This window comes from Convolutriloba macropyga, chromosome 7 (genome assembly GCF_964194025.1).
Source record: "Convolutriloba macropyga chromosome 7, txConMacr16.3, whole genome shotgun sequence".
Lineage (NCBI taxonomy): Eukaryota > Metazoa > Xenacoelomorpha > Acoela > Convolutidae > Convolutriloba > Convolutriloba macropyga.
In genome coordinates, this window is record NC_134474.1 from 65373684 (window position 1) to 65398042 (window position 24359).

The window sequence follows — 24359 nt, forward strand, 5'->3', positions numbered from 1 at the left end:
TCTTTTTGTTGATGCGCGTTGGCTAAAATGATCACGTGCGTTTTAAAAATTATTGTTTGAGTTGATGCATTTTTCATATACAGGATTTGCATGTTGTTTCGTCCAAACACCAAATCGCGGACAAATCAAATTTTTAAATCTAAACTATACAAAATCTTTATTTTAATTTTGTCAATAGAAAGCATTTAAGCTTGAAGTAAGATATTACAAGCTTTTAAAACTTTAATAATATACTGCTTACAGTTCTATCTGTATAACAGATAATAAATTATTACATAATTTTCATCGGTTAATTTCCGTTGAGAGATCGTTACGTATTAATCACTGGACAAGAGGGATAAAATGAAGGCTGACCAGATGAAGGTGGATCCAGCCACCGCCATGCCACCTTCCGCCATGTCCTCCTATTCCTACATTCCACCCAACAGAGAGTACCCAAAAGAGGTCTCCTATTTCAACTACAAAAAAGAGGTCAGTTGTTTTCAAAACCATTATAGCATATTACCGGGGACATTGATTTTCCACAAAAATAACGGGGAAAAGAGTGTAAGGAGTGTAAAAATTAAAAAAAAATACACCTTTTTCATTTAAAAAATTTACACTCTTACACTCTGTTCCGATAAACAGGAGTGCAAAACGGATTACACCCTAATCCCCGTCAATTAGGGGCGAAATAGGTTAATACTAATATTGACCGGACCCAGTTTAGTGGGATTGCAACGCATAGCCGTATAGCGTCCTCGGATCTTTTTTCTGTTTGTGCCCCCCTCCCCCCCTCCTCCCCTCCCCCCTCCTCCCCCCCCCCCCCCAGATCATTACACTTGTTGAGGAATTTTGTTTTTCACTTGTAAGATATTGCCATTTTTTAATCGTTTTCATTAGACAAAAACGATCAAAGCCCTTACGTGGTAATATTAGTTTTGTTCGTTATTTCGTAGTTATTTTTATGTAGGAATTGATCTTTTTTTTTCAAAAAACGACGAAAAAAAGTGATCCCAACTGCGCCTCGAACCATTGAACTCACGATACATTACCTGATGCACTGCCCACTGCGCTATCAGGCCCTAATACAGCTATGCCGAAACGATCTAATTAAAAAACGACGATTTCATTTGAAAATTTCATTTGAAAAAACGACGATTTCATTTGAAAAAGAAAAACAACGTAAGAAACAACAAAATACGACAAAGAAACGATCAATTCTTACACTTAAAAGACGACTTAAACGACGGAAACTAATGAAAACAAAGAAAACGACGACAAAACGACGAAAACTACGATTTCTTACAAAATATTGTCGTTTTTTCGTCGTTGTCGTCAACACGGGTATGCGCCCCCAGCTACAAAGCACGGGCCGTTACATAATAAAGCATTCTGTAAAAATATTGCACGTGCGTCTGGGGGGTGCAAATAATATGCGCCCACTAAGCTGGGGGACACAAAATCAAAATGAAAAGATCTTTTTACACTAGATTGGGAATAGGCGGTTGTTTTGCTTGTTTTCAGCCAAAAGAGGTGTTCTCGTATGACCGTATCTTCCATCAACCACTGGGATACAACCAGAAACTGCACAGAGACGACAGGGAACATGCGAAACACGAGGGACTTGATATTCACCAAGAGGTTTGTCATCGTCAACTCAATCCTCTTATGCCTTTTCGAGTCTTTCCAATTAAAGCCCCCCCCATATTTTTTTTTAATCTGCAAACATGTAAATTAAACTAACCACTTGGTTAATGTTACATGTTAGAAATTTATTAATCAAACATTATTTTTTTTCTAATTTATAACAAACTAAGGTTCGGTTTTCGTAAAATAATTTAATAAAAAATATGTTTAAATCCTGCAACCCTTCTGTCTATTGTTGGAACTCTTTCGTGTCGTTTAAGCATTTCCGCTGTAACTTTTTGTTTAAATTTGGTCTTCGACGTTTCTTTTCTAATTGTAATTGGAAGTGTGTTCCATTTTCGAATATAGTTACGAACAATTGAACCATTACTCCATTTTGACTTACATTTTTGTTCTATGAAAAGGTTATGGGTTCGTTTGTTTACAATAATAGGCACGTTTTCTAAAAATCTGAAATGTTTATTAGAGCGATTTCTTGTTTGTTGGAGAATATTAAAAAACCTATTTAAAGACACCCGTGTTATTTGGAGCTCTGCTGGAAGAATTTTAGTCTCCAGAAGTAGATCTCTGGCAGTATCGTATTTGGTTTTGATAAAGCAAACTTTTATTCCCCAGTTTATCTGTTTGTTAATTCTGTCGGATCTTTTCCGTTTGTGCCCCCCCAGCTTAGTGGGTGCATATTATTTGCAACCCCCAGATGCACGTGCAATATTTTTACATAATGATTTACTATGTAATGACACGTGCTCTGTAACTGGGGGGAGCATAACGTACTGGGGGGGGCACAAACGGAAAAGATCCATTCTGTCAATAGAGTAAGATGGTAAATTTTGAAAAAAATTGCGCTAAAATCTAAATGAGACAAAACTAGTGATTTAAAAAGATTTATTCTTGTTTTTAGCGGTACTATTACCTGCTTGTGGTCATATTACCTATAGCCCCCTCTGCAATCCTGGTAAACATAATCGGGGCTGTATTTTTGTGCGGGGGGTTATACTGGTAAAGACCCGCCTATTCTGTTTGAAGGATCGGAAATCTATTCTGTTTCAACCCCCCCCCCGTTCTTTTGCACCCACTAAGAAATTACGTGATGTTATCTAGCACGTTACTATTTAGGATAATAATACCTGCGCCGGGAGCGTAACAGTTATATGCCCAACATGCTGGGGCATGCTGGGGGGGATGACGAGGATTATTTATTATGTTGCAAAATGTTTTTTTTAGCTTAGTGGGTGCATATTAACTGCGCCGCCAGACGAACGCGCCATATTTTTACGTACTGCTTTCATAAGTAATGACACGTGCTCTGCTTTGACTTCGGATTCTCAGTGTTAACTTAATTTCGTGTACTTCAATAAGTAATGGTCAAGCAACTCTGCTTGAAGTCACTGAGAACTTCTGGCGTTTATCGAGAACCGCGAAGCGGTTCGAGATATTCAGTCAGAATTTTGAAGTGACTTCTGCAGAGTCACTTAACCATGCTTATAACACGAAACTCGCACGTTTTAAAATGACGAAAGTCAACGAAATGCAGACTTTCGGCATTTTAAAATGTGCACGCGAGTTTTTTTAAGCACTTTCCGTGCTTACCCTCGTAACTGTCCTTGTGAGATTCATTTTGAAAAAGATTTAAAAATTTATACATTTGTTTTAAAAGAATTTTTTCTGTTTCAGTTTTTCTAAGAATTTGGGGTCGTTCTCATTGAAGCCCCCCCCCCAGCTTAGTGGTCAAATAATCTATAGCCCTCCAATTATGGTAATTATGCCATAATGTAGGCGATAATTTCATGGGGACTATAATGGGAAAGACCCATAATTTGCTGTATTGAAAAAGGCTGAAAAGTTTTTCTGTTTAATAAAGAATATTTTTCCAGAAAAGCATAAGGTTTATTTCAAAAGCTGATTTGTAGTTTTTCATAGCGTTCCTCTTAGTTCAGAACTTTGCTATACAATCAAATATTGGGATCTTTTTGGTTAGTACCCCCAGCTTAGTGGGCGATTATTATATGCGCGCCCAGAGGCTCGTGCCATATTTGTTTGTGTGGGCATGTGCTTTGTAACGGGGGGGGGGGAGGGTGCATGACGTACTGGGAGATGGAAGACAGAGGCCTTTTCAATCATCTTTCTTTACAAATTAATTTTTTTCTCATTTTCCATAATAGCCTCCCCCCAGCTTAGTGGTCAGATGAAGCATAACCCCCAATTATTGTAAATGTACCACAATGGGGCTATATTTTTTGGAGTCTATAATGAGAAAAACCCCATTTCAAAAAATACTCGAAGAAAATTTGTGTTTTGGCGGCCAAAGATTTAACTGCTCTCAAACAAAGTCTGTAGCAATTATATTGGTACTGCGCTCTTTTACCGACTCATTGAGGTGTTTTGTCGGCTTTAGCATGTCTGTTCATGACTTGAACTCTGGCTTATTTTTTTTTTGAAAAAACATTGACTTCTGCTCTAAAAGGTTGTCTTCTGTTGTCGAACACTGGAGTTTAACTGTTACAAAGTTTCTTATGTATAACAATGAGGAACTGCTGCTGAAGTTCATCGTCAAAAGATTTTCGTGTAAAGTCTTTTTTTCAATAACACCATAACTGAACCCCCCCCCCCTTTATGCAAACTGCAGATACCCCAATCTACCTACCCCGCCCACACCCTCCTTGCCTATACTCGTCCACCTTTCTTATGCTCCATCACACCCGGTGATAACCATCGCCCCCACCATTTACACACGCACACACTAATACACACTCTTGAATCCTCAAGCCTACCTAGCCTCACCTTTTACCCAACCCCCGCCCCCTCAAACCAACCCATCCCCACGCCAACCTACACCATGCCTCCCCCACCGACCCCATGTACCACCAAAACAACCAACCATCTTCAAGCCTTCAGCAGCTCCCCTCTCATACGCACACCACTAAACTTAAAGCTGTGTATGCATTTCCTGAAACAATTTCATGTCTATAATTTATTAAGACAATTAATATATTCACTTATTTTGATATAGGTGAGGTTTTTGAAGATTTTTTAAGAATGTTTGAGTTTTCTCGGTATTCTTATTGACAATATTCTTAATGCAATTTTTCATTGCAGTGGTTTTTGTTGGATTTTTTTCTACTGTCGTCCTCAAAGAGGGATAGACAGGTGAATATTGGAGAGCATTAACTTCTCGTATTTATTTTGTTTCGTCACCTGGGGTCTTAAAAGTCTTATACCCACTAAGCGGGTGTATGTGTGTGTGTTTGCGCGCGTGGGGAGGGGACGTATTATGCCCACTAAGTGGGGGATATGTCAAAGTTCTCTCAGAGCTTTACTCTCCGCCATTTTCTTAGTATCTGAGTATGCGTTTTACCAAAACACAAAAATTTTTGATGTGAAGGATGGTTCTTAGGAGTTTGACGCCTCTCCCTTTCTTTACCCCCTCACTTTCTGCCACAAGTCACCGCGCAACCGGCAATCCCCTACAATCGCCCAACCGCAGTCATGATCACCACACACACCATCAGTTAAGTTGAAGCTAGCCTCCCTGCTCCGCAGCTAGATACTGACGAAGCCACACGCACGCCAGGCGTTCGAGAGCGATTCACCCGACGATAGTCGGTTATGTTTTCCGTTATGTTACTCAACCCAGCGCTTAGTGGTTACCATTGCTGCCAGTGCTACATTAATGCATAGTGATTTGCATTTTTCGCCTGGTGAATTTAACCCACAAACTTTTAAAAGTTGGGATGAATAATGGGAACAAAATTCGGACCTTCCCATTAATGGCCCCTCCCCCTCAAAAACGCACACTAATTTTGGGATTTCTTAGTTCACCGTGGCTGATACACGGTATATGATTACTAAATAGATGAGGTGGGGTTCTAATGAGGAAGATCCTTTTTATTGTTCAGTTACCATTCTGAAAGCACAGAATAACATTTTGGGGCCTTTCCCATTATAGCCCCCCCCCCCAGCTTAGTGGTCAGATAACTTCTAGCCCCCCCAATCATGGTAAATATACCATAATGGGGGGGCTATATTTTCATTGGGGGCTATAATGGGAGAGACCCACATTTTGGATCTAATCTGCTTCCTCGCCCCAGTGTCATTCATGATATTTTGGCTCCTCCAATTAGCTTAGTAGGAACCTGGATTTTTAAAATTTCCGTGGAGCTATCAATTTTCTCAATCAATATATTACGCAACCGCTCTTGCCGTAACAAATAATTTTCTTCGTTTTTTTTCCGTTTGCGTCAACCCGGTACGTTATGCCTTGCAGTTATAGAGCACGTGTCAATTCACAGCAAATCTTATCGAAAAAATATGCACCCACTGAGCTGGGGGGCAAATGGAAAAGTTCCCAATATTTGATTGAATTACAAACTGTTGATTTAAAAGGAACGCTATGAAAATAGACAAATCCGGCTTCCAAAATAAACTTTATCGTCCTCTGGAAAAATTTTTAAGAAAAAACCGCTTACATCAAATTATATTATTAAATCTGAATTATATAGTTTCTCTTGCCAACAAAATTGGCAAAATTTTTCAGAAAATTGAACTAGGAGAAAAAATTTTCTACAAAAGCATCTTTTTTTTAAATCGTCATTTTAAATAAGATCTCACATGGACAGTGACGATGGAAAGCTCGGAACGTTCTCATTGATGTGCACAAAATTACGTTAACACTGAGAACGCACAATGAAAGTCAAAAATATTTAGGAAGTTTTTTCAGAGCTTCGAGAAGTTAGAGAATAAGAAAACTAAAAGTCATTTTTATCTTTTCATTTTTGCGTTTCCAGGTTGGAATTTATTGTTTTTTTGGTTCATTAGATATCTGGGGTCCATATGTAGATGATATTTTTAATTTGTTCAAAGTTTTAGTCACAAAAGATGCTGTACAAAATAACTGTACCAATCACAGCAGGCTCAACATTAAAACCATTTAAGAATAAATAAACGACAAATTGAGCTTTGAGGCAGCAGACTAAGCGCTTATGAAACTTTAGAGACTCTATGTGATGCAAATGACTGACATAAACTCTCTAGCTTTCTCGTAGTCAAAGAAACGCAAAAATTTTCCCCTTATCTCTATCATTCCACAAAAAAAATTATATAATTACTTTTTTATTATCATCCTTCAAATCCATTCCTTATTGCAATCCAGAGTGTAATTCTACGGAATCAGAGGAATGAAGACCTGTAAGAAAACAATTTTTTGTTGTAAAAAATTTTCTTGAAAATTCCAAAATTTGATGTGAAATTAAAGATATATTAAGATTATTAAAACTTCCGACAACTTAGGGCTTAACATAGGGACTAACAGTGAGCAAAAGTGGGCCACAACTGCGCGAAGTAAAAACAATGTTGTCTAATAAAAATACAGAAAATTTTTATTAGAACTTCTTCATTTGCGACAGAAAATCATAAATAGTCGAATTCAGCCAGTCTTTTGTTTTACTCACTCTAATGTCAAAGAGACTTTTGCATCTCCAATACCACTGATAAACAGAAACTTGGTTGTAACATTCGAAAACCCGTTGAGCTTTGAAAACGTGTTTTTTTAATGTTCCATAACAATTCGTCAACCCATTTATAGCTGGCAGAGTTGTGATTGAAGGAATATGGACTGCTTTTGTAATGATTGGGGATTAAAATTACAAATTTCTAAGCTTTACTAAAAAAGTTGTATTGATCGAGAATTAAAATTCAGTTTCACTAAATCAAAACTTAGTCCTAAAATTATTTCTATTTCTTAATGTGTAACCAATAAATAAAAATTTGCGTGACTTCAAACATTATGCTGCCAAAACAATTGTTTATGAAATCTGTAAATATGAATAAGTTCTGGAAGGGCGTCCCGCTTTTTCACCCCTGTTAATTTAACCCCCTATCATTTAACACCAATTTATTCACCCCTGTATCATTTAACCCCTCTATCTTTTAACCCCTCCATCATTTCACCCCGATTTTAATCTTACTATGAAATAAGGATTATTAAATTAGCAATATAATTATTTGGCCATGCCTCAGCGGCCCGTGGGACTTGATATGAAACTATCAAAACCGAACGTGGGATTAGTTTATCCACTTAATTATGACAAAACATGCCTTTAATGTCGCCTACTAATTAGCGGGATGAAATGATAGGGACAAATATAATACAACGCCACAAGTGGACGTGATAATAATTACATTGAATAAGGTTTAGGTTGTCTATCACCAACTTTAAATGGCAATTAAATTCGCTAGCGAATAAGAATTGTACGCTAACCTATACATACATCTTTGTTTATTCGGAGCGTCAGTTTTTTTTTCGGAGTATTTTTTTAAATGTGAGTCATATTAGCTGCTTCGGGATGTTCTTTAACGTTTGTAGAGATAATGTCTTTTGCGAAGCTATGAACGCTACTGTTGTGGAAAATATAGATAGAAATTAATTTAACCTATCAATTTATAATACTTTTTAACTTGTGAAAAAACCTTGAAATTTGCTGTTTAAAGCAATGTTTTGGAAAAAGAACTCCGTTTGGTCGCAGTATCAACGCTAAAGTTTGCTAGGAAATGTACGAACAGAGGCAAACTGTTTTAGGAGATGTGGTTTTCGGCGGCAAATACGGCGGGAAAAGTCACGGCTGGAAACCGGGATTCTTGCAAAAATTCATTGTAAAAATTCGGATCTATTCTGTTCCCCCCAGCATAGTAAGCGTAAATCTTTTGTGACCCCCCGGCGCTTGTGCTATTTTCTAACATAGAACTTTTTTCAGGAGAGCAGCAAAGTGATTCCCTCTAAAGTGGCTTCAATCTACGGACACAATCTAGACAGGGCCATGGACCCTAACACGAGGGATCACGTCAGAATAGCCCACGTGGAGAACACCTTCTACAGCAACAAGTACATCCCAGATCTGGCCGAAAAGGATCTCCAGCTGGTCAGACTCGAGGCGGCCAGGAACTAAATTGACCAGAACTTGAGAGGCTTTCTTAATAAACGTTCTAAAATTCTCATTTTTCCATGACAATCGAGCACCGAAGCAACCCCCCCCCCCCCCCCGGCTAAGTTTCAATTGGCATAGTCTTCCTTTCAAAGCCATTGTGGCCATATCACAAACTGTGAGTCTCTTTTACGCATATTAAGATACTAAGTTGTCTTATATGCCTATAAGAGCTGTGTTCTAGGAATCCCCCAGATTTAAAGTTTTCGTTCTGTTTCATGTTCTAATGCCTCTCACTCGAACTTCGAAAGCCCCCTTAATTATCGTAACTTTAACATGACGAATTATGTTAGTTGTTTTAATTATAATATGCATAAAACAAGTTTTGACCGACGTTTAGCTTTCAGAAGAAAAAGCTGAGTACAAGTTTAGTCCCCTGACTCCGCTTTCAACATTGGAGACTCCTTATACGTTGATATGAAAGATTTTTATTTGGTCTCGGACAATGTTTGAAGCTATTATGTTTTTGAACATGCGCGTCTCTTATGCAAATTTTTTGCTTTAGCATTTTCCTCTAGAACAATTTTTCAATTTCACCTCTCGAGTGATTTTTTTCCGCTTGATTTTTTAGTGGACCTAAATTGCTCTTTTTCAATTATTCTCCGCTAAAACAAAACCGATTGATACGAAATGGTTCCGCCTAGTACGGCAGAAGCCGGGTGCTTTCATGACTTAAAAACCGCTTAGCCCATAGCCATAGCCTATAGGACCTTACGCAGGCGGAATAAAAGCGTTAATATCCAAAAAATTACATTCTAATGAACAATATTTATTATTATTTTTTAAAAAAATAATCAATAGGCCACAATTTTTCAGATTGCGCATAAGCTTAAAAACGAAAGCGATTTTTTTTTGCAGAAAAAGCTTAAAAACGAAAGCGATTTTTTTTTGCAGAAAAACTTGATTTGTTAGAACAACTCAGTGGAACTCTGTTTTTTTTTTATTATAAATAGTTGGGCTTTTTAAAAGCTTCGGTCCCTTGCTTGAGTAGTTTCAAGTAAAAATTTTTTTAAATAATCTATGAGTAAATGTTTAAAATCAAAAGAGGTCTCAACTTTTTTCAAATTAATTGAGACGCTGAATTCATTTGAACTGTTTCCGAGATACCTTTGGTGCACAACTGTTAATGAATTTCCTTGAATAATTTTATCCTTGAGCTCTATTCTCTATCACTAAGGTGTGGTACCTTTCAGTCAATATCTTGCACGTGTGAACTTACCTGTTCATTTTTTCTAAAGTAACAAAAACAATCGTTTTGGACTAGAATATTAGATGAGGGACTGAGGTGAGGCATATTTACGCGCAAGTTTTTCGAATAAGTTTTCTAGAGAGAATTTTTTGATTTTTTGTCTGTCCGTTCCCCGCGTACATCATGTGCCCCCAATTATAGAGCACTTGTTATTACACAGTAAATCATTATCTAAAAATTTTGCCCGGGCGTCTTGGGAGGCGCAATTAATATATACCCCCACTAAACGGGGGGCTCAAAAAATATATCCAAAAAATTACATTCTAATGAACAATATTTATTATTATTTTTTTAAAAAATAATCAATAGGCCACAATTTTTCAGATTGCGCATAAGCTTAAAAACGAAAGCGATTTGTTTTTGCAGAAAAAGTTTCAGAAATTTTTAAGGAGTCTGTTTTGTTTTGTATTGCTAAGCTGCCCTCATAACTGTGTCTGAAACTACATCAAACCAACATTATATAGTGTTTTGTTCAAGATTGCATTTTGATACAATTGTTCAGTCTCGCAAATATCACCTCACACTTATTTTGAGCTGCTAGTTACACCAGTTTAATTGAACTCAAACTTAACGCTGATAACGTAAGCTGATTTTCGCTCAGCAAATATTTTTTTTGTCTTACAATTTCGCCGCTTTATTGGTTTTCTAAATAACATCTATTATAACCCTCTGAAACTTGTTGTTAGCATCCGCTGTGTTCTCTTGCTCTGTATTTAATAGAGCTGATAAAAGTTCGGATCCGATTCAAATACTTAAACAAAATAGCGTTGCCAAATTGCGAGTTTTTTGGCCAAAAAATGTCCCCAGTTTTACCCCTTTCGCATGTTGATGCATTGTGCTGGATATAGAATCAACTTTCGCGCGTTTCATTGAACAAAAGATTTAAAGTAAAACCAATTTACAAAATTTGTCTATGGATTTGGTGAAACAAATATAATTTTGCTCTAAAAGCGCGGAATTTATAAAGATAGTTAACGATAGTCAAAAATAAAGGAAATTGTTTGAAAGATATGTAGACAATAAAATTTGCACTGTTGCTGAAAACCAGCATACTTTTAAAAAGAATTTAACTATCTATATAAGTACCTAAAGTTCACAATGGAACATGTTACAGCTGCTCTCCTATCAAAATTAAGGAAAACTTTACAACGCCCAGTTCGTTTCAGCCGATTCAAATCTGTCCGGATATTGTTTTTTTGCAGTTAACTTCTGTGAACTGTATTGTCCGCTATACTCTAGATTACCGTTGCATTATTTGGTACTCAACTAGCCTCAATAACTAATTGCACAACTTTGCTGTATAACAAACCTGTTTCTCTCAGAACAACAAATTATTTCAAATTGAAACAATAAAATTTTGTTGAGTTTTTGGTTAATAACTCTAATAACAAAATGAAATGCGAAATTGTAATTCCCACAAATTGTAGCATTTTAACTTGGCTATAATTTGCAAAGTTTGAACTTTCTATCTCAAGGATTGAAAAAAAAAACAGTCAGAATTACAGTAATTGTAACCGATTAACAATAATAAACTTTCAAAATTTAATGCTAGCAAGTCTCTCTATTGGTTTTAGTAACACCAATTTTGAACCAGAGTAGGCTTCGTTAAAGCCTTTAAGAGCAACTGACAATGTGCTTTGCACAAAGTTTCTCTTACTTGGGATTTTTGTTTATCAGATAGAAAGTGTTGAGAATATCAAAGTTAATTCTTTTCAGCAAGTCAAAGTTAATTTAAAACTGTACAATCACTAATATGATGTATAAAACAAGACACGATAACAAGTAATATACCCTTCAAGAAAAGTGCTCCAAAACGCGCTGTATGTTAGTTTATTAAGACAAAAGTAACGAAGTTCAACTGATTTTTGGTAGTTTTTCAGGCTCTATTTATACTGCCGTACATAGCAAAATTGAATCTCTTATTGTTTTTAGATCACTATATCTTAATATTTTCTGTATAAACTGAGTTTGCGGATCGGAATACCTTATATGGTGCCGCGCACTCTCTGAATTGTTATGAAAATTGTAAAATTCTTTGAATCTGGCATACCATGTTGGGTATCTCTTACACCATTTGAGCTCAATTCGTGCGATTGTGAACACGTGAATATGTGGCAATAATAGATTAGTTCGAGTTTGAGAATCAGTTTAACTTCATGTACGGCGATTGCTTACTAATAATAGTTACTAAACAAAAAATATTAACAAAGTGAACAAATCCGTATGGCTTCGAGAGAATGTAGCATTAAACTTCGCTTGTCATGCTATTCTAGCTTTGCTGCTTGAAGTGGCCTTGCAGCGCTATACAATTTGGTTGTTGAATTAGTAAGCTAAGCCCCCAAAAAACAAAATGATGCAACTGTATTTTTAGTTTGTTCTAGACATTAATTTTTTTGGGCCCTGTTATTAAAAGTTTTTTGTAAAAAAGCGGTACCAAAAGAAACTGAAACTACTTTTTTTGAATTCCGAAGTTGTGCAACAATGTAGATTAAGAAAAGATCGTAGAAGATGCTGGAAATTTCATGTTTAGAAGTGCCACGGACTAGCAAAGCTTCGATGACGCGTTAGGAAAAAATTAGTAGTTTTTATTTGAATTCGAAACAGACTTGCGAATCAAAAGGTAACAAACGCGTCATTTTTTGGAAAGAGATCATGAGCATCACTTTCTGGAAAAATAGCTAAAGCTGGACCGCAAATTGCAACTGACAGCATTGGAGAAGAGCGACCTACGTTCTCAGACAGCAAGAACTCGTTACAAGTCATCCTTCAATTGAGCCTTAGAAAGGAAAGATATCTAAGACTAAGCCAATACGATGAACTACAAAACACCAGTTCAACCAAAACTTGATTTGACGTCAGCCCTGAATGGAATGAAGATAGGCATCCATCTGAACCCTCGCTGTCGTTCATCAGGATTTGAAGCCAGAGACATTTTGCTGAAAGTCGTTATGTGGATGAACAATAAACCAACCTTTAATCAGCACCATCTTAGCCAAAAACGAAATTAAACAATTTTGATGACAACCTGCTGTAGTAGGTTGAGGTATCTAGCATGTTCATCGCAACAGTGGATGAGCGCATGGAAAACTTAAGTCAATTGAAGACCCTGCTAGGAGGCAAAGCGGAAGTTTCAAACCCCGGAATGGGGGCGTTCTGGAAAATTATTGAGAGCTGCCTGGTTTGTTGTGGAGAGAAATTTTTGCAGTAATTTTCTAAAGCGAAGTGCAGTTTTTGAACACGAAAATCTGAAGCAAGTTTTCGACCACGTCAGTCTGTTATCAAACTAAAATTTCAATTTGGCATCATTTTGGGTCTTGATGCCAGTGAAGAACAAAAAGCGTTGGACTAAATGATAGGAACAAAAAAAACAATCGCTATTTTAACAAAAATAAGATGGGTAGTTAGTTTACCCATGTAGGACAAAAAAATACAAATTGTTTGTCATTTCTCCCCCACACAAGACGTTAAGAAGAGGTTTAAATCCATCTGGAAGCAGAAAAAGTCATCCATAGCCATCATGGCCAGTTCAAAGAAGGGACTGCAAGCACAAAAGCTGCAAAAATTCACAACAGGCAAGAGGCATAAAGTGGGAATGCTTGTGAGTAAACTAGAGCCTAACTTAACTAAAAACTGCAGCTCATCCTTGGGTCAGCTCTATTTTAACTGATCCAATGTTACAATGTTACATTGATACCATGGTGATAAATCTGAATGACTTAATTTTCAAAGGCAATTTTTGGGATTTCGTGGTGAATCCAAGCAAACCCGACACGATCCGCCTTTTGGCAACGCTGAATTGAAAGTGAAAGAAATGTGTGGAGGACAGGCTAAAAGTAGGACCTGATGATTCACACCAGTTGACGATCGGAGAGAAATTCAGACTGTATGAAGATCCAACGGCTCTGACAGCCAATATGCAATCGGGGTTCCTGCAGTTGCAAGTTCATGAAAAAGATAGGAGCTCCCTGAGATTTCTATGGAGACCAAGAAACATTAAACCGCTGTGAAGATACAATTACCAAAGCCACGTTTTTGGAGCAAACTTTTCAACAAGGTGCGCATATTTTGCATTGAAATGAGTCGGCACTGACCATAAAGGTGAACTTCCTATTGCAGCAAAACAATTCAAAACAATGTCTACATGGATGATTTGATCAAATTAGTGTAGACACTGATCTGATCAAATCCGAAAACATTCCGGAGAAAACGATCGAGGTTTTCAGTGAGTTACAACATCTTCTCCCAAATCATGAGTTTAAGCATGAAGAACACACATGAATTTCAGCTGAAGAGATGAGCAACAAAACAGATGCAATTATAGCAATACCGGAGGCCCTAAAACTAATCTTCAAAAGCAAGTGAAGTTACGTTAAGCCAAATACCGAGGGATCATCTGTATTTGGGCTCAAGTGGAGTGTCACTGACTATAGTCATCAGGTTTGGAGAGGCCAAACAAAAAAATGTGAGGATTCCACAAGACAAAAGAAGATCTTGCTTCTGACATCTTCAATATTTGACCTGATTGGATTATTTTTTATATTGAGAAGTGTTCAATGAAAAGACCTCAGAAGAACATCTCGATTGAAAATTGACAGTATTGGGACATCAGAATGAAGCTTGATTCAATTGAAGAAGTTCTAGAGCGGCAAGAACAACTTCCTTTTATAGTTGAAACTAGCATCTAAAAAAACCAACAAAGTTAAGGAGAAAGCTCAGCTTCTTTTGCTTGCTGACGAATCCAAAAACACAATTTGTTCAGTTGCATACGTTGTAAGCCAGAAAAAAACTCACTCGACTTAGCATTTGACATTGAGAGTGGCACTGATGATATATCTATCAATACTGCTCTTGGAAATGCAAGCAGTGGTCATGCCAGTGAGATTGAATGTTTAGCTCTTGAAGGAACAAAACATGTAGATACACAGTTGCATTTTCTGTTGGGATACATTGCCGTACCACAAGGATATTTAGCTTTCACCCCAAACAGCAAGTGCCTGTGATCAATCGAGCGGCATTGACATAAGAAGTGCTCACATCTCAGCAGAAATTAGCACCAAACCAATCAAATTTGAAGAACTGAAGAGAAGTAGTTGGCTTACTAGGTCGGCATGGTTGGAGCAAGAAGAACGTGAATGAATTGAGCAAGTCAATTGAGTCTTTAATACGACGAAGAGGACAGACGGGTATCAATTTCTGTAAATCAAGCGGAAGAAAACAACAAAAAAACAGTTATTATGATTGGACTGAACATGTCAAAGACATTGCTCAGCAACAATTCTGAACTATTGGTGTAAGATTTGTCTAGCCGTCAAATAAAGCAAATAAATAACATTCCAAATCCGCAGAGTAAAAACAATCGCTCCAGTGATGGCAGAGTTACCTACTAGAATCTTCCTTTCTTGAACAGCCTTTGCAGACGCTGGGCAAAGTAAGAGCTTCAGTAACAGCGGGACAAGCTTTGTTGGCGCACACCAAGAGCTCAAATAGCATGGAAAAAGGAAAGGATTGAGGACGAGATCAGCAAGGCATTTTCATAAAGAGATGGTATAGAAGTTCAATCAGCCAAAAGCACCTCATTTTTGAAGAGTGTGGTATCAAGTGGTCAGAAATTTCAAGAAAGCAATATTCGCATTGTTAGGGAACCGATCAATTACAGAAGTTGTTCTCTTAATCACAATGTTTTTAATGAGCAAAAAGTGAAAGCAAGATCGATGGCACTAATCTAGGTTGATGTAAATAACCTAAATTGAAAGCTAGTATTTCCAACCACATCTTGCTTGACACAGGAATGTTTGTCTTCCTTATTTTACTATGCGCAGAAGAGTTTATCAATCATCGACAATTCTGTCAACACACTCAACTCGGACGTAGGACAGATTTTAGAAAATGAGTCAGCTTTGAACAATCGGCGGAATTGGAAACGCGAGTCCCACAGAAATCTGAACAAAAGTGTCCCGGTTTGGATAGTCTAGAACGGTGACTAACGAAGATATTACAGACTCGTTGGAGATACAGAAACCAATGAGAGCGCTGATTGAGCAATTAAATCAACGAACACTTATATAAGATGGAGTCTGCATGCGTTCTGTCGTGAAGAGCGCTCCAGTACTACCAATCGACGAAGATATTTTCACAAAAAGAAAACAAGGCCGGCGATTTTTGAGCTACGTTTTCTTTGCTTTCTCAGGAGGAAACTTGTATCTGCTAAAACAACTGAAAACCAAAAACTTTGGAGTTACTTGTTCTATTTTTCCACTTCTTGTTGATATAACACCTGTTTAACTGTTCATTCAAAGTTATAGTCTTAGTTATAATCTGTTTGCAGTTACAATTATAGTCACGTGGTAACATCAACGAAATGGGGGAAAACAGTAACACAATCATGACTCATTTACAGCAGCCAAAAATTACAGATTACTTGTTTATTTTACTCATCAAAAGAGAATTTTCTTGAGCTCTGAATGACGTTGTGATACCTTTTGCTGTGGAGGTATGTAATCTAGCCACGAATGTAGATTAAAGCCACGGTTGTAGATTAAAGGAATTGGATTCGAGGCGCGAATCCAATGTATTACTTAATCGTCGGATTACGGCTTTTAGTTTTATTCTGTAATAGTGCTACAAATGCAGCTCTATTGTGATGACGTGGAATTCCTTCGCGAATCAAATAGGATATTCTGACTGTAAAACTGAGAAGATTGAGAAAAGAAGATTAAGAATTTCAAGAATTAAGGTTAGCAAATGAATAGAAACAAAAATGGAAGTATGATCAAAACTGAAAACATGACTTTTTAGAGGGCGGTAAAATATACTGATGTGAAATATGGTTAGAAATGGCTTTTTCTAAGACAAAGACAATCTTAAATTTTTAAGTACAAATTAACTGGATATGGTACAACCGTACCACATATCCACGTCTTCGACAAATTTTAAACTGCACAAGTCTAAAATTTATAATAGTAGAAACATATGTACTGGTTATTACAGATAGTAGTTTATAAAAAACTTGAGCAATAACAATCCAACAGTTTGAGTGCACAGGTGGCGAGAAGACTATGCGAGTTAAAATAAAGGTAGTGAAAATCTTTTGCGTTTACATTTAGCTTTAAGCATGAAATATATTTTTTTTGCATAATTGAGAAGCGATCCACTAAATTTCACCAAATGGAGTGCGCCGTACTAAATATCCAACTTTAATTTAACAACTATAAACCAGTTCAGTTTACAAATAAATACCCACATGAAACAGAAATTATTGCGCAATTGTAGCACAATTCCATTATTGAACAATTTAAATAGATTACAGTTAACAAGATGACATTGTATGAACTTTGTAAACTAAAAAAACAATGGCATGAAATTATTCAGTTTTAAATGACATAGTTTTTTTTGCAAATTTCACATTTGATTTTGGGCGTCAAAGACGCTCATACTAATCTCTCTTGCATAGTCATCATACTTATATTCCTCCGAGGACCGAGTGCCAATCGGTGGAGGTGCTGGAGGACTGACTACTGAGAATTCAAAGATGTATTGAGTACAGGTGGTTGAAGCGCTTCTTCATGGATTTCTTTCGATTACGGGATTTGTGGGTTTGAGCCGTTTTGGCACAGGAACAGAATCGTTGTTGCTTACAGAGCATACAGAACTCTCGAAGCCGAAATAATCCGGAGCATTTCGGGTTCGTTTCGATTTGTACATTGAAGGAGAGGCGGTGGATGAGGTGACCAATGACGCAGCAACTGACGAAGCATTGGAGAGTGTTAAGTGTAACAGATGATTGACGAGAGCGATTTCTCCCCGCTTGAGGCTTTTTGGGCCTCCAGGAGGACATAGCTGTCGAAATGTTGCTATTTGCGAAAGAGATCCCAGAAGCAACGTCAGACTTAGTTGTACCGCGTTCAGTTAATTTGTACTTAATTATTTAAAATGTCATTTTATGAAGGTATAACGGTCGAAATTTATATTTTGCTCCTTTGTAAATACCTGATCTTGACTCTCTCAAGGATTCTTCGTGATTACCCGATCAATTTGAATATATGGTTCTTGGGAACCAAACGTTCGACGTCCTTCCATCCCGAGACTAAGATAAGTCAGGGAAACAGCTTTGTTGTCGCAAAACTTCCAAGGTTTGTCGCCACACAATATCCCTACGAGTTCTATTTTCTGACATCTATTCAGCCATGCATTCTTGAGTTGTTCGTTTCGAGTTTTTCGTTTTCTTTCACTCTGAGCTGTACCATTTTCTACATTATCTTCGTATATGGGTTCAGGAAGAAAAGTGACTTTGTCCGGTGGATCTTCACGAAGAGTATCTATTGAAATACCCTTCTTTGCCCGGATGGACAGTTTCAACTTTATCTGCCAACGTTCCCATCTCAAGGGTGGTTCTAATGTTGGTTTCTCCCAAAAGGGTTTAATTCCAAGAAGGGCACGTTCTTTGACTGCTGACTGCACCATGTGATACCTCTTGCTTTGGAGGTATGTAATTTAGCCACGAATGTGTTGTAGATTAAGGGAATTAGATTTGAGGCGCGAATCCACTGTATTACTTAATCGTCGGATTACCGCTTTTAGTTTTGTTCTGTAACAGTGCTACAATTGCAATTGTGATGACGTGGAATTCCTTTTCGAATCCAAATAGGATTATTCTGACTGTAAAACTGAGAATATTGAGAACTACTGAATTTCAAGAATTAGCGAACGCTCTGCTCTTGGGGTCGAATTCTGGTTAATGTTCAGTTGAATAGTGTACGGTTACATAGATTTTGGGGAAATAATGGTGAGAAGTAGTTATGTATTAGGCTTGAAACACTTTGCAGGGAGAGATTTGGCAAAAGTTAGATTTAAATAATTCTATAATGTTAAATTCTGTATAAGAATTTAGTAAAAAGAGTGTCATTATTAGGCTAAATAGGTTTTGGGGGGATGAAATTTGGTTGAATTATGGTTATTTAGATTGAAATTGTTGAAATTTAACAAAAAATTTGTTGAAAAGTGGGTAACATTTATTTTAGTTTTGTTTTGGGAGATGAATTTTGGTTAAAAGTTTGTTAGATAGAGCAAAAAAATACTAATTTTAATCCGTAAATTTAGTAGCAATTAGTTTAGTTTCAGTCTAAATACGTTTTGGGGAATTGAACCTGTGAAAATTTTGGCTATTTAAAGTGTAAACGCTAAAATTTTAACATAAGTTTGTCAAAAATTGGGTAAAAAAAATAAAATGCTTTTGGGGGGATGAAATTTGGTTTAATCATGGCTAGAAGGTATTCCAATAATTCAATTTGCATATAAATAAATTAAAAATTTGACATAGGTTACCCCACCCTGGTCAGAAAAATTTTGCAGGAGTACTGAATCAACTGCTTCTCTCTGTTTTAGTGTAAACACACTGTTTTTTGGCTCGAAAGCTGACATAATTTACGCTATTTGTCTCTTTTGTAGTGTGCATTCACTGCCTTGCGAACAGTTGTTTTATTAAGTTATTCCGCTCAGACAGAAAAACAATTCAGGCGTGATTCCGACTTCTGGGCGCACCAGTTATCAATTTAGAACAGGCCACTAAAAATCCCACAAAACGGGATCTCTTTATGTAATCAATATAATTTGACAAAACATATAACAAATCGAAGGCAAAATGTTTGACTAAGATCTGTTTGAGCTATAAGTCTCAGCTTAAAGACGGGGGGTGGGCTGACATTGTTAACTTATAAAAAAATAAATTTGAAAACACACACCTAATTTAAAAACAACCTACTAATTGCTAGTTGAATCGAGATGAGCTGGGGTTTCTATTACTGCAGTTCGGAGTTGAAATTGTAGTCTTCTATGACTGCAAGACTGATCTTGAACAGAACGCAAAAAATTGTTATTATTCTAAATTTGAAAAAGTTTTTTTTCTAGTTTAAACTAGAGTGTTGTGTCTTAAAAAAAGTATCTGGAAGAAAAGAAGAAGACTGTGGTCTGCAATGCGAAACTATTACAAAAAAATCCTTTTCCCACTTCGTTGAGAAAAACTTTAAAAACATTTCTCAGCTCTGTTTGGGCCGATAGGCGAGGAAAACCATGTTTACGCTCATAGTAAAACAGTTCCCCAATTTTCCTACTGGCCGCTAATTTGAGAGACTTCAATCTGCTTTTCTGTAAAAAATTTTTATTTTTGTTACTCCAAAAAATATTTAAAAAGCGGGTGCCTTTTAGCCTGGTTCATGCTTGCGGAGGTGCCTTAATTCTTCCATCTTTGCTTATATAACTTTGAAGTATAGGGGGAAGGGGGGTTATTGCTTTTCTTCAGATGCACCTGCTTTGCTTTTATTAGTTTCCCTGAGTTGAAACATGAGTCAAATATCAAGGAAACTGAACAGTATTAGCGCCGCTTACTAATATTTAGTTCTATTTCTATTTTAGAATTGGTGCTGGATAATCCAGGCCTAAACTGAGGCTTGAGTTTTAATTAGAAAAGTAAAAGCTCAATTGCTAAGATATTGTTAGCCTAAGTGCGCGTTAGTTTGTTTGGCGGGTGCTATGACTGGTCGTAAGTAACGCTTTAAAGTATGCGGTCGATATTAGCGATTAACTATCCGTTCATTTGTGGGAAGTCTATTGATACAAATATTGAATACAAAGATAGCTTCAAAGTGATTCTATGTTTTTCCTAATATATCATCGTTGAATTTAGATTTCCGTAATTATACTGCACAACAATTACCTTCTACTTTTTCCAAAAATATTTTCTATTTCATACGGGTTGGTTGTGTTTCTGAATATTTCCCTTTTTTTGAACAACTATATAGTCCAATTAGACGAACAGTTTTTTGAAAAAAAAGTTGTTGATCTGCATTCGCAACATAACCACCAATTTTCAGTTTTGGGATTTTTCCTGTAGAATATACTTAGTTTTTCAAGGTTTGTTATAACAGAAGTACAGCAGTAGACACAGAAGTAACAGAGACGTTAAAGAGAAGATATTTTAGACAAAAAAATCTGGAAAAAAAGAGATATGAAACACACAATGCAAAGATAGCTCTAATCATTAAAAGAAAACTACAAACATCAATATGGCTCCCAAGACTGGCTGGCAGCATTATTGGTAATGAAACGTTTGTTATTTATTAAGAAAAACTGATGTGTTTTATATGTTGCTAGACAGTTTCTTCTTTTTACTGATTGCTTTTTGTGCCACAGGTCAGAGGAGTTGGTTGGTGCAATCTGCTTCTTAAATTTTCGGTAACTCGTTTAAGTACATCATGTAACACCAATAGATTCTACTCGTTTCTCATTATATCCCCGGTCGAGGTGTCACCGCACTTCAATGCAAAATTATGTAAGATAAGAAGTGAATGCGGAAAATTTTGTAAGATAAGCGCTGAATGCTGTCAAATTACATAAATCAGGCGGTGAATGAGGTAAAAAAACCTTTATTGCCCGGTAGCGGTGAAATTACATAATTTCATCGCTGATTTTAGCGTTGAAATTACGTAAATTCACCCCGCTGAAAAAAATTGTCCAAATTATGTAAGATAAGCGGTGAATGCGATGAAATTGCATAATTTCACCGCTTAACTTATTGGTGAAATAACATAAATTCACCGCTTAGAAAACGTTTCGAATTATCTTTTGTTCAACGAAGTTAACATAAATTTAAAAGACGTCCGGAAAATTTACCCACAAATAATCATACATCCTTTTCAAACTGTTTTAAGCGGTGAATTTATGAAATTTTGAAACCTACATAAATTCTCCTTATTCTTCACATTCCACCGCTAAAATTTGTAATTTCACGGCTTATCTTACAAAAGTTCAACGCGTATGTTTTACATAAAGGAGAGTGAATTTGATTTAAAATCAAAACAAATTTGCTAGATATTAGTGAGAAGTGCCGCAGTGGAAGAAGAAGTTGCTGAGATGGAGGAGGTGAGAAGATCGAATCCGTGCAAGGACGGTAATTTGTAGTAAGCGTTGAAATGTGGTGACTTTTTGTAAGTTCATCGCTTACTCTAGCGGTGAACTTACATAATTTCACCGCATTCACCGCATTTCAGCGCAAAATTATGTACGAATTTTGCGGGGAAAAAAACTAACTTTTCGCCGCTTATCTTACATATTTTTCCGATTTTTCCTCGACCCGGGATTCAAAGTTAACTTTAGATTTCAAAAGCCCTGGATTCTTCCTCATAATACGTTTGCTTTTTTTATTCCCCGCTAAAATCTAGTGTTATATAATTTGGTGTTTGTGTTCTTCAATTTTGAGTAATTCTCAAGTCCAAATGGACGCGCAAATTTTTGAAGAAATTTTTCGTATATCTGTGTTTCTGATATAATCGACAACTTTCAGCATGTGATTTTTATAATGGAATTAACATAATACTTAACTTCGCAAAGATTGTTATTAAATTTCAACTGGTGTCATCTTAGTCCAAAAAATGCCAGCCTTTCTGATCATCTTCTTGGATTTTTGTTTTTAAATGTTTGTTTAGCATCGTACAATAGGTTTACCGAAATAGCATCGGCGTTGATGAACTACTTCTAAAGTATATCTTAAACTTTTAATGAATGTTCGTAGTTGTCATTAGAACGTGTTTCAATTTTATATAAAGGCAATTTTTTTTCTCTTTTAAAATATATTCTTTGTTGTCTAAGTATTTCTTTGGGCATATTTTGTTGTTTTTGTTGGTTTATCATTACAAAAGTGTTAGGTTTAGCAACGACCGATTTCTTCCGCAGATCACCGGAGATGTAACTTCGTTTATCAACGTTTAGCTTTGCTCAGTTAAAATAAAGGACAATAAATTTATCTAGTTTTCTATGGTTATAATTTCCATCCCTTCGAGTTCTGTTGATGTCATTAAATTCTCATTATACAATCCATTCTGTGCTGCTTCGGTCTCTAGTACCTGAGACCTAATGTATTCGTTGTAATCTTTCTAATTAATTTTTTGAATTAATGTTAATTATACTGTTGGCGTAGATAATTAATTTTCCTTTAATTGTCCACCCGGACCCTCGTCCCATAGTAAATCAGTACTGAAACATTGTATTCCATCTGTATATCGTCGGCCCAGTACTGTAACAGTGCATCCTAAGAGTATCTTGCTACTCATGATGTGCAGAGTAAGTCTCATAGATACTTTTTTTTAATGAAAATAGACTGAGCATTCTTGGTTTTGATTCCTCATGATGTTCATAGCAAAATCATGATAAATTATGAAAATTTCGAAAAAAATTTTGAAATTTTGGGCGATGCACTTTTTGAGCATGATGATGCCTTATAATCTTAATACGTTGCAAGCAACGTATTAAGATTAGCAAAAAACCCGCCAAAACCAGAAAAAACCCGCCAAAACCAGAAAAAACACGCCGAAACCAGAAAAAAACACGCCGAGTGACTGGAACCTGACAAATTCGGACCACAATTGCAGATTTTTGTTTTTTTTTTCAGATTGTAATGGAAGTTTACTTGAATGTCTGTTCTCAACAAAACAGAAATAGTTCTGGGCCGACAATATACAATTGGAATTCATCGTTTCAGTCATGATTATACCTAACGCTCAGTAACGCTATACCACTTGTCAGTTATTACCTGGTTTTTTCCAATCATAATTACCGCTTTCAGTGCTTCATTTTCCGGTAATCTGTTAAAATTTGTAATGAAATCTAATACGACTTAGTGGACGTGAAAATGTTTCCAACAAGCATGGGATGTGGGAAGTGAATAGGGGGGGGGGGGGGGTCTATTTGAACGAAGACCCGTTTCTGTTGTCTGTCAACAAAGGTGTAATGTTAGGAGCGGTGTGAGTGGGGGGGGGGGGGGTTAGGTATATCCTAAATTTAGGAGACTTGTTAACTAGAGGCATATAGCACCAAAAACGTCACCACGCCTGTCATAACCAGTTAAGTTATGACTACTAACTGTGTTATAAATCCAGAGGAAGGGAGATATAATTTTGTAATTTAAAATTGGCTGTTTCCAGTTCCGGAGCGTCGCTCCGACCTCCGATTCTGCAAATCTGACGAGTCCAAAAACGAACGGGGGGGATCGAACGAAACGAACCGTGGGGGGGGGGGTGTATTGGGGCGATCGAACGAAACGAACCTTCCGAACAAACGAACCCGAACGAAGGAACGAATTTCAAATAAGAGACTAGTGTAGTTTTACCCGAAACATAACGTACTGCTTGTGCTATACTTAATCTGATATTTAATGAGACAACTTTTTCAGATCGTTGTATTGATCTCTATTTTATCAAAGTGTCAACCAAATATGGCCCGACAAGTTACTGTACTTCAAGAAATAAACGACAAAAACAACTCGCCTCAACTTGCTGGCACTTCAACTGCTTTTGGTGGACAAAACGTACCGGATATGGGCGATGTGAGTTTCCTTCAGCCATTAATAAGATATCAAGTTGGAGGACTTGATATCAAACCAAGATTTTTTGATATGGTACGAATAGGGTTATCACTAAGTAGGAACTATATGCTAGAAAAGAATTTTGCTTTATCAA

General features: G+C 36.7%; 2 protein-coding genes across 2 annotated transcripts in view; both read left to right on the forward strand.

Moving 5' to 3' along the window:
• The window catches only part of LOC142342459 (small ribosomal subunit protein bS21m-like), a 215764-nt gene that overhangs the window by 40158 nt on the left and 151247 nt on the right, over positions 1 to 24359 (forward strand). The window lies entirely within an intron of this gene.
• On the forward strand, positions 45 to 8928 carry LOC142342457 (cilia- and flagella-associated protein 90-like). The gene is made up of 3 exons (XM_075393794.1): positions 45 to 471; positions 1507 to 1623; positions 8379 to 8928. The coding sequence occupies exons 1-3, from the start codon at positions 343 to 345 to the stop codon at positions 8568 to 8570; spliced, it is 438 nt and encodes a 145-aa protein (XP_075249909.1). The 5' UTR covers positions 45 to 342; the 3' UTR covers positions 8571 to 8928.

Excerpts from the sequence above, each read along its gene's own strand:
- LOC142342457 (XM_075393794.1), top strand. The coding sequence starts at position 343 with ATGAAGGCTGACCAGATGAAGGTGGATCCAGCCACCGCCATGCCACCT. Across the intron at positions 472-1,506 it reads ATTTCAACTACAAAAAAGAG|CCAAAAGAGGTGTTCTCGTA; the intron begins GTCAGTTGTTTT and ends GCTTGTTTTCAG. Across the intron at positions 1,624-8,378 it reads GACTTGATATTCACCAAGAG|GAGAGCAGCAAAGTGATTCC; the intron begins GTTTGTCATCGT and ends AACTTTTTTCAG.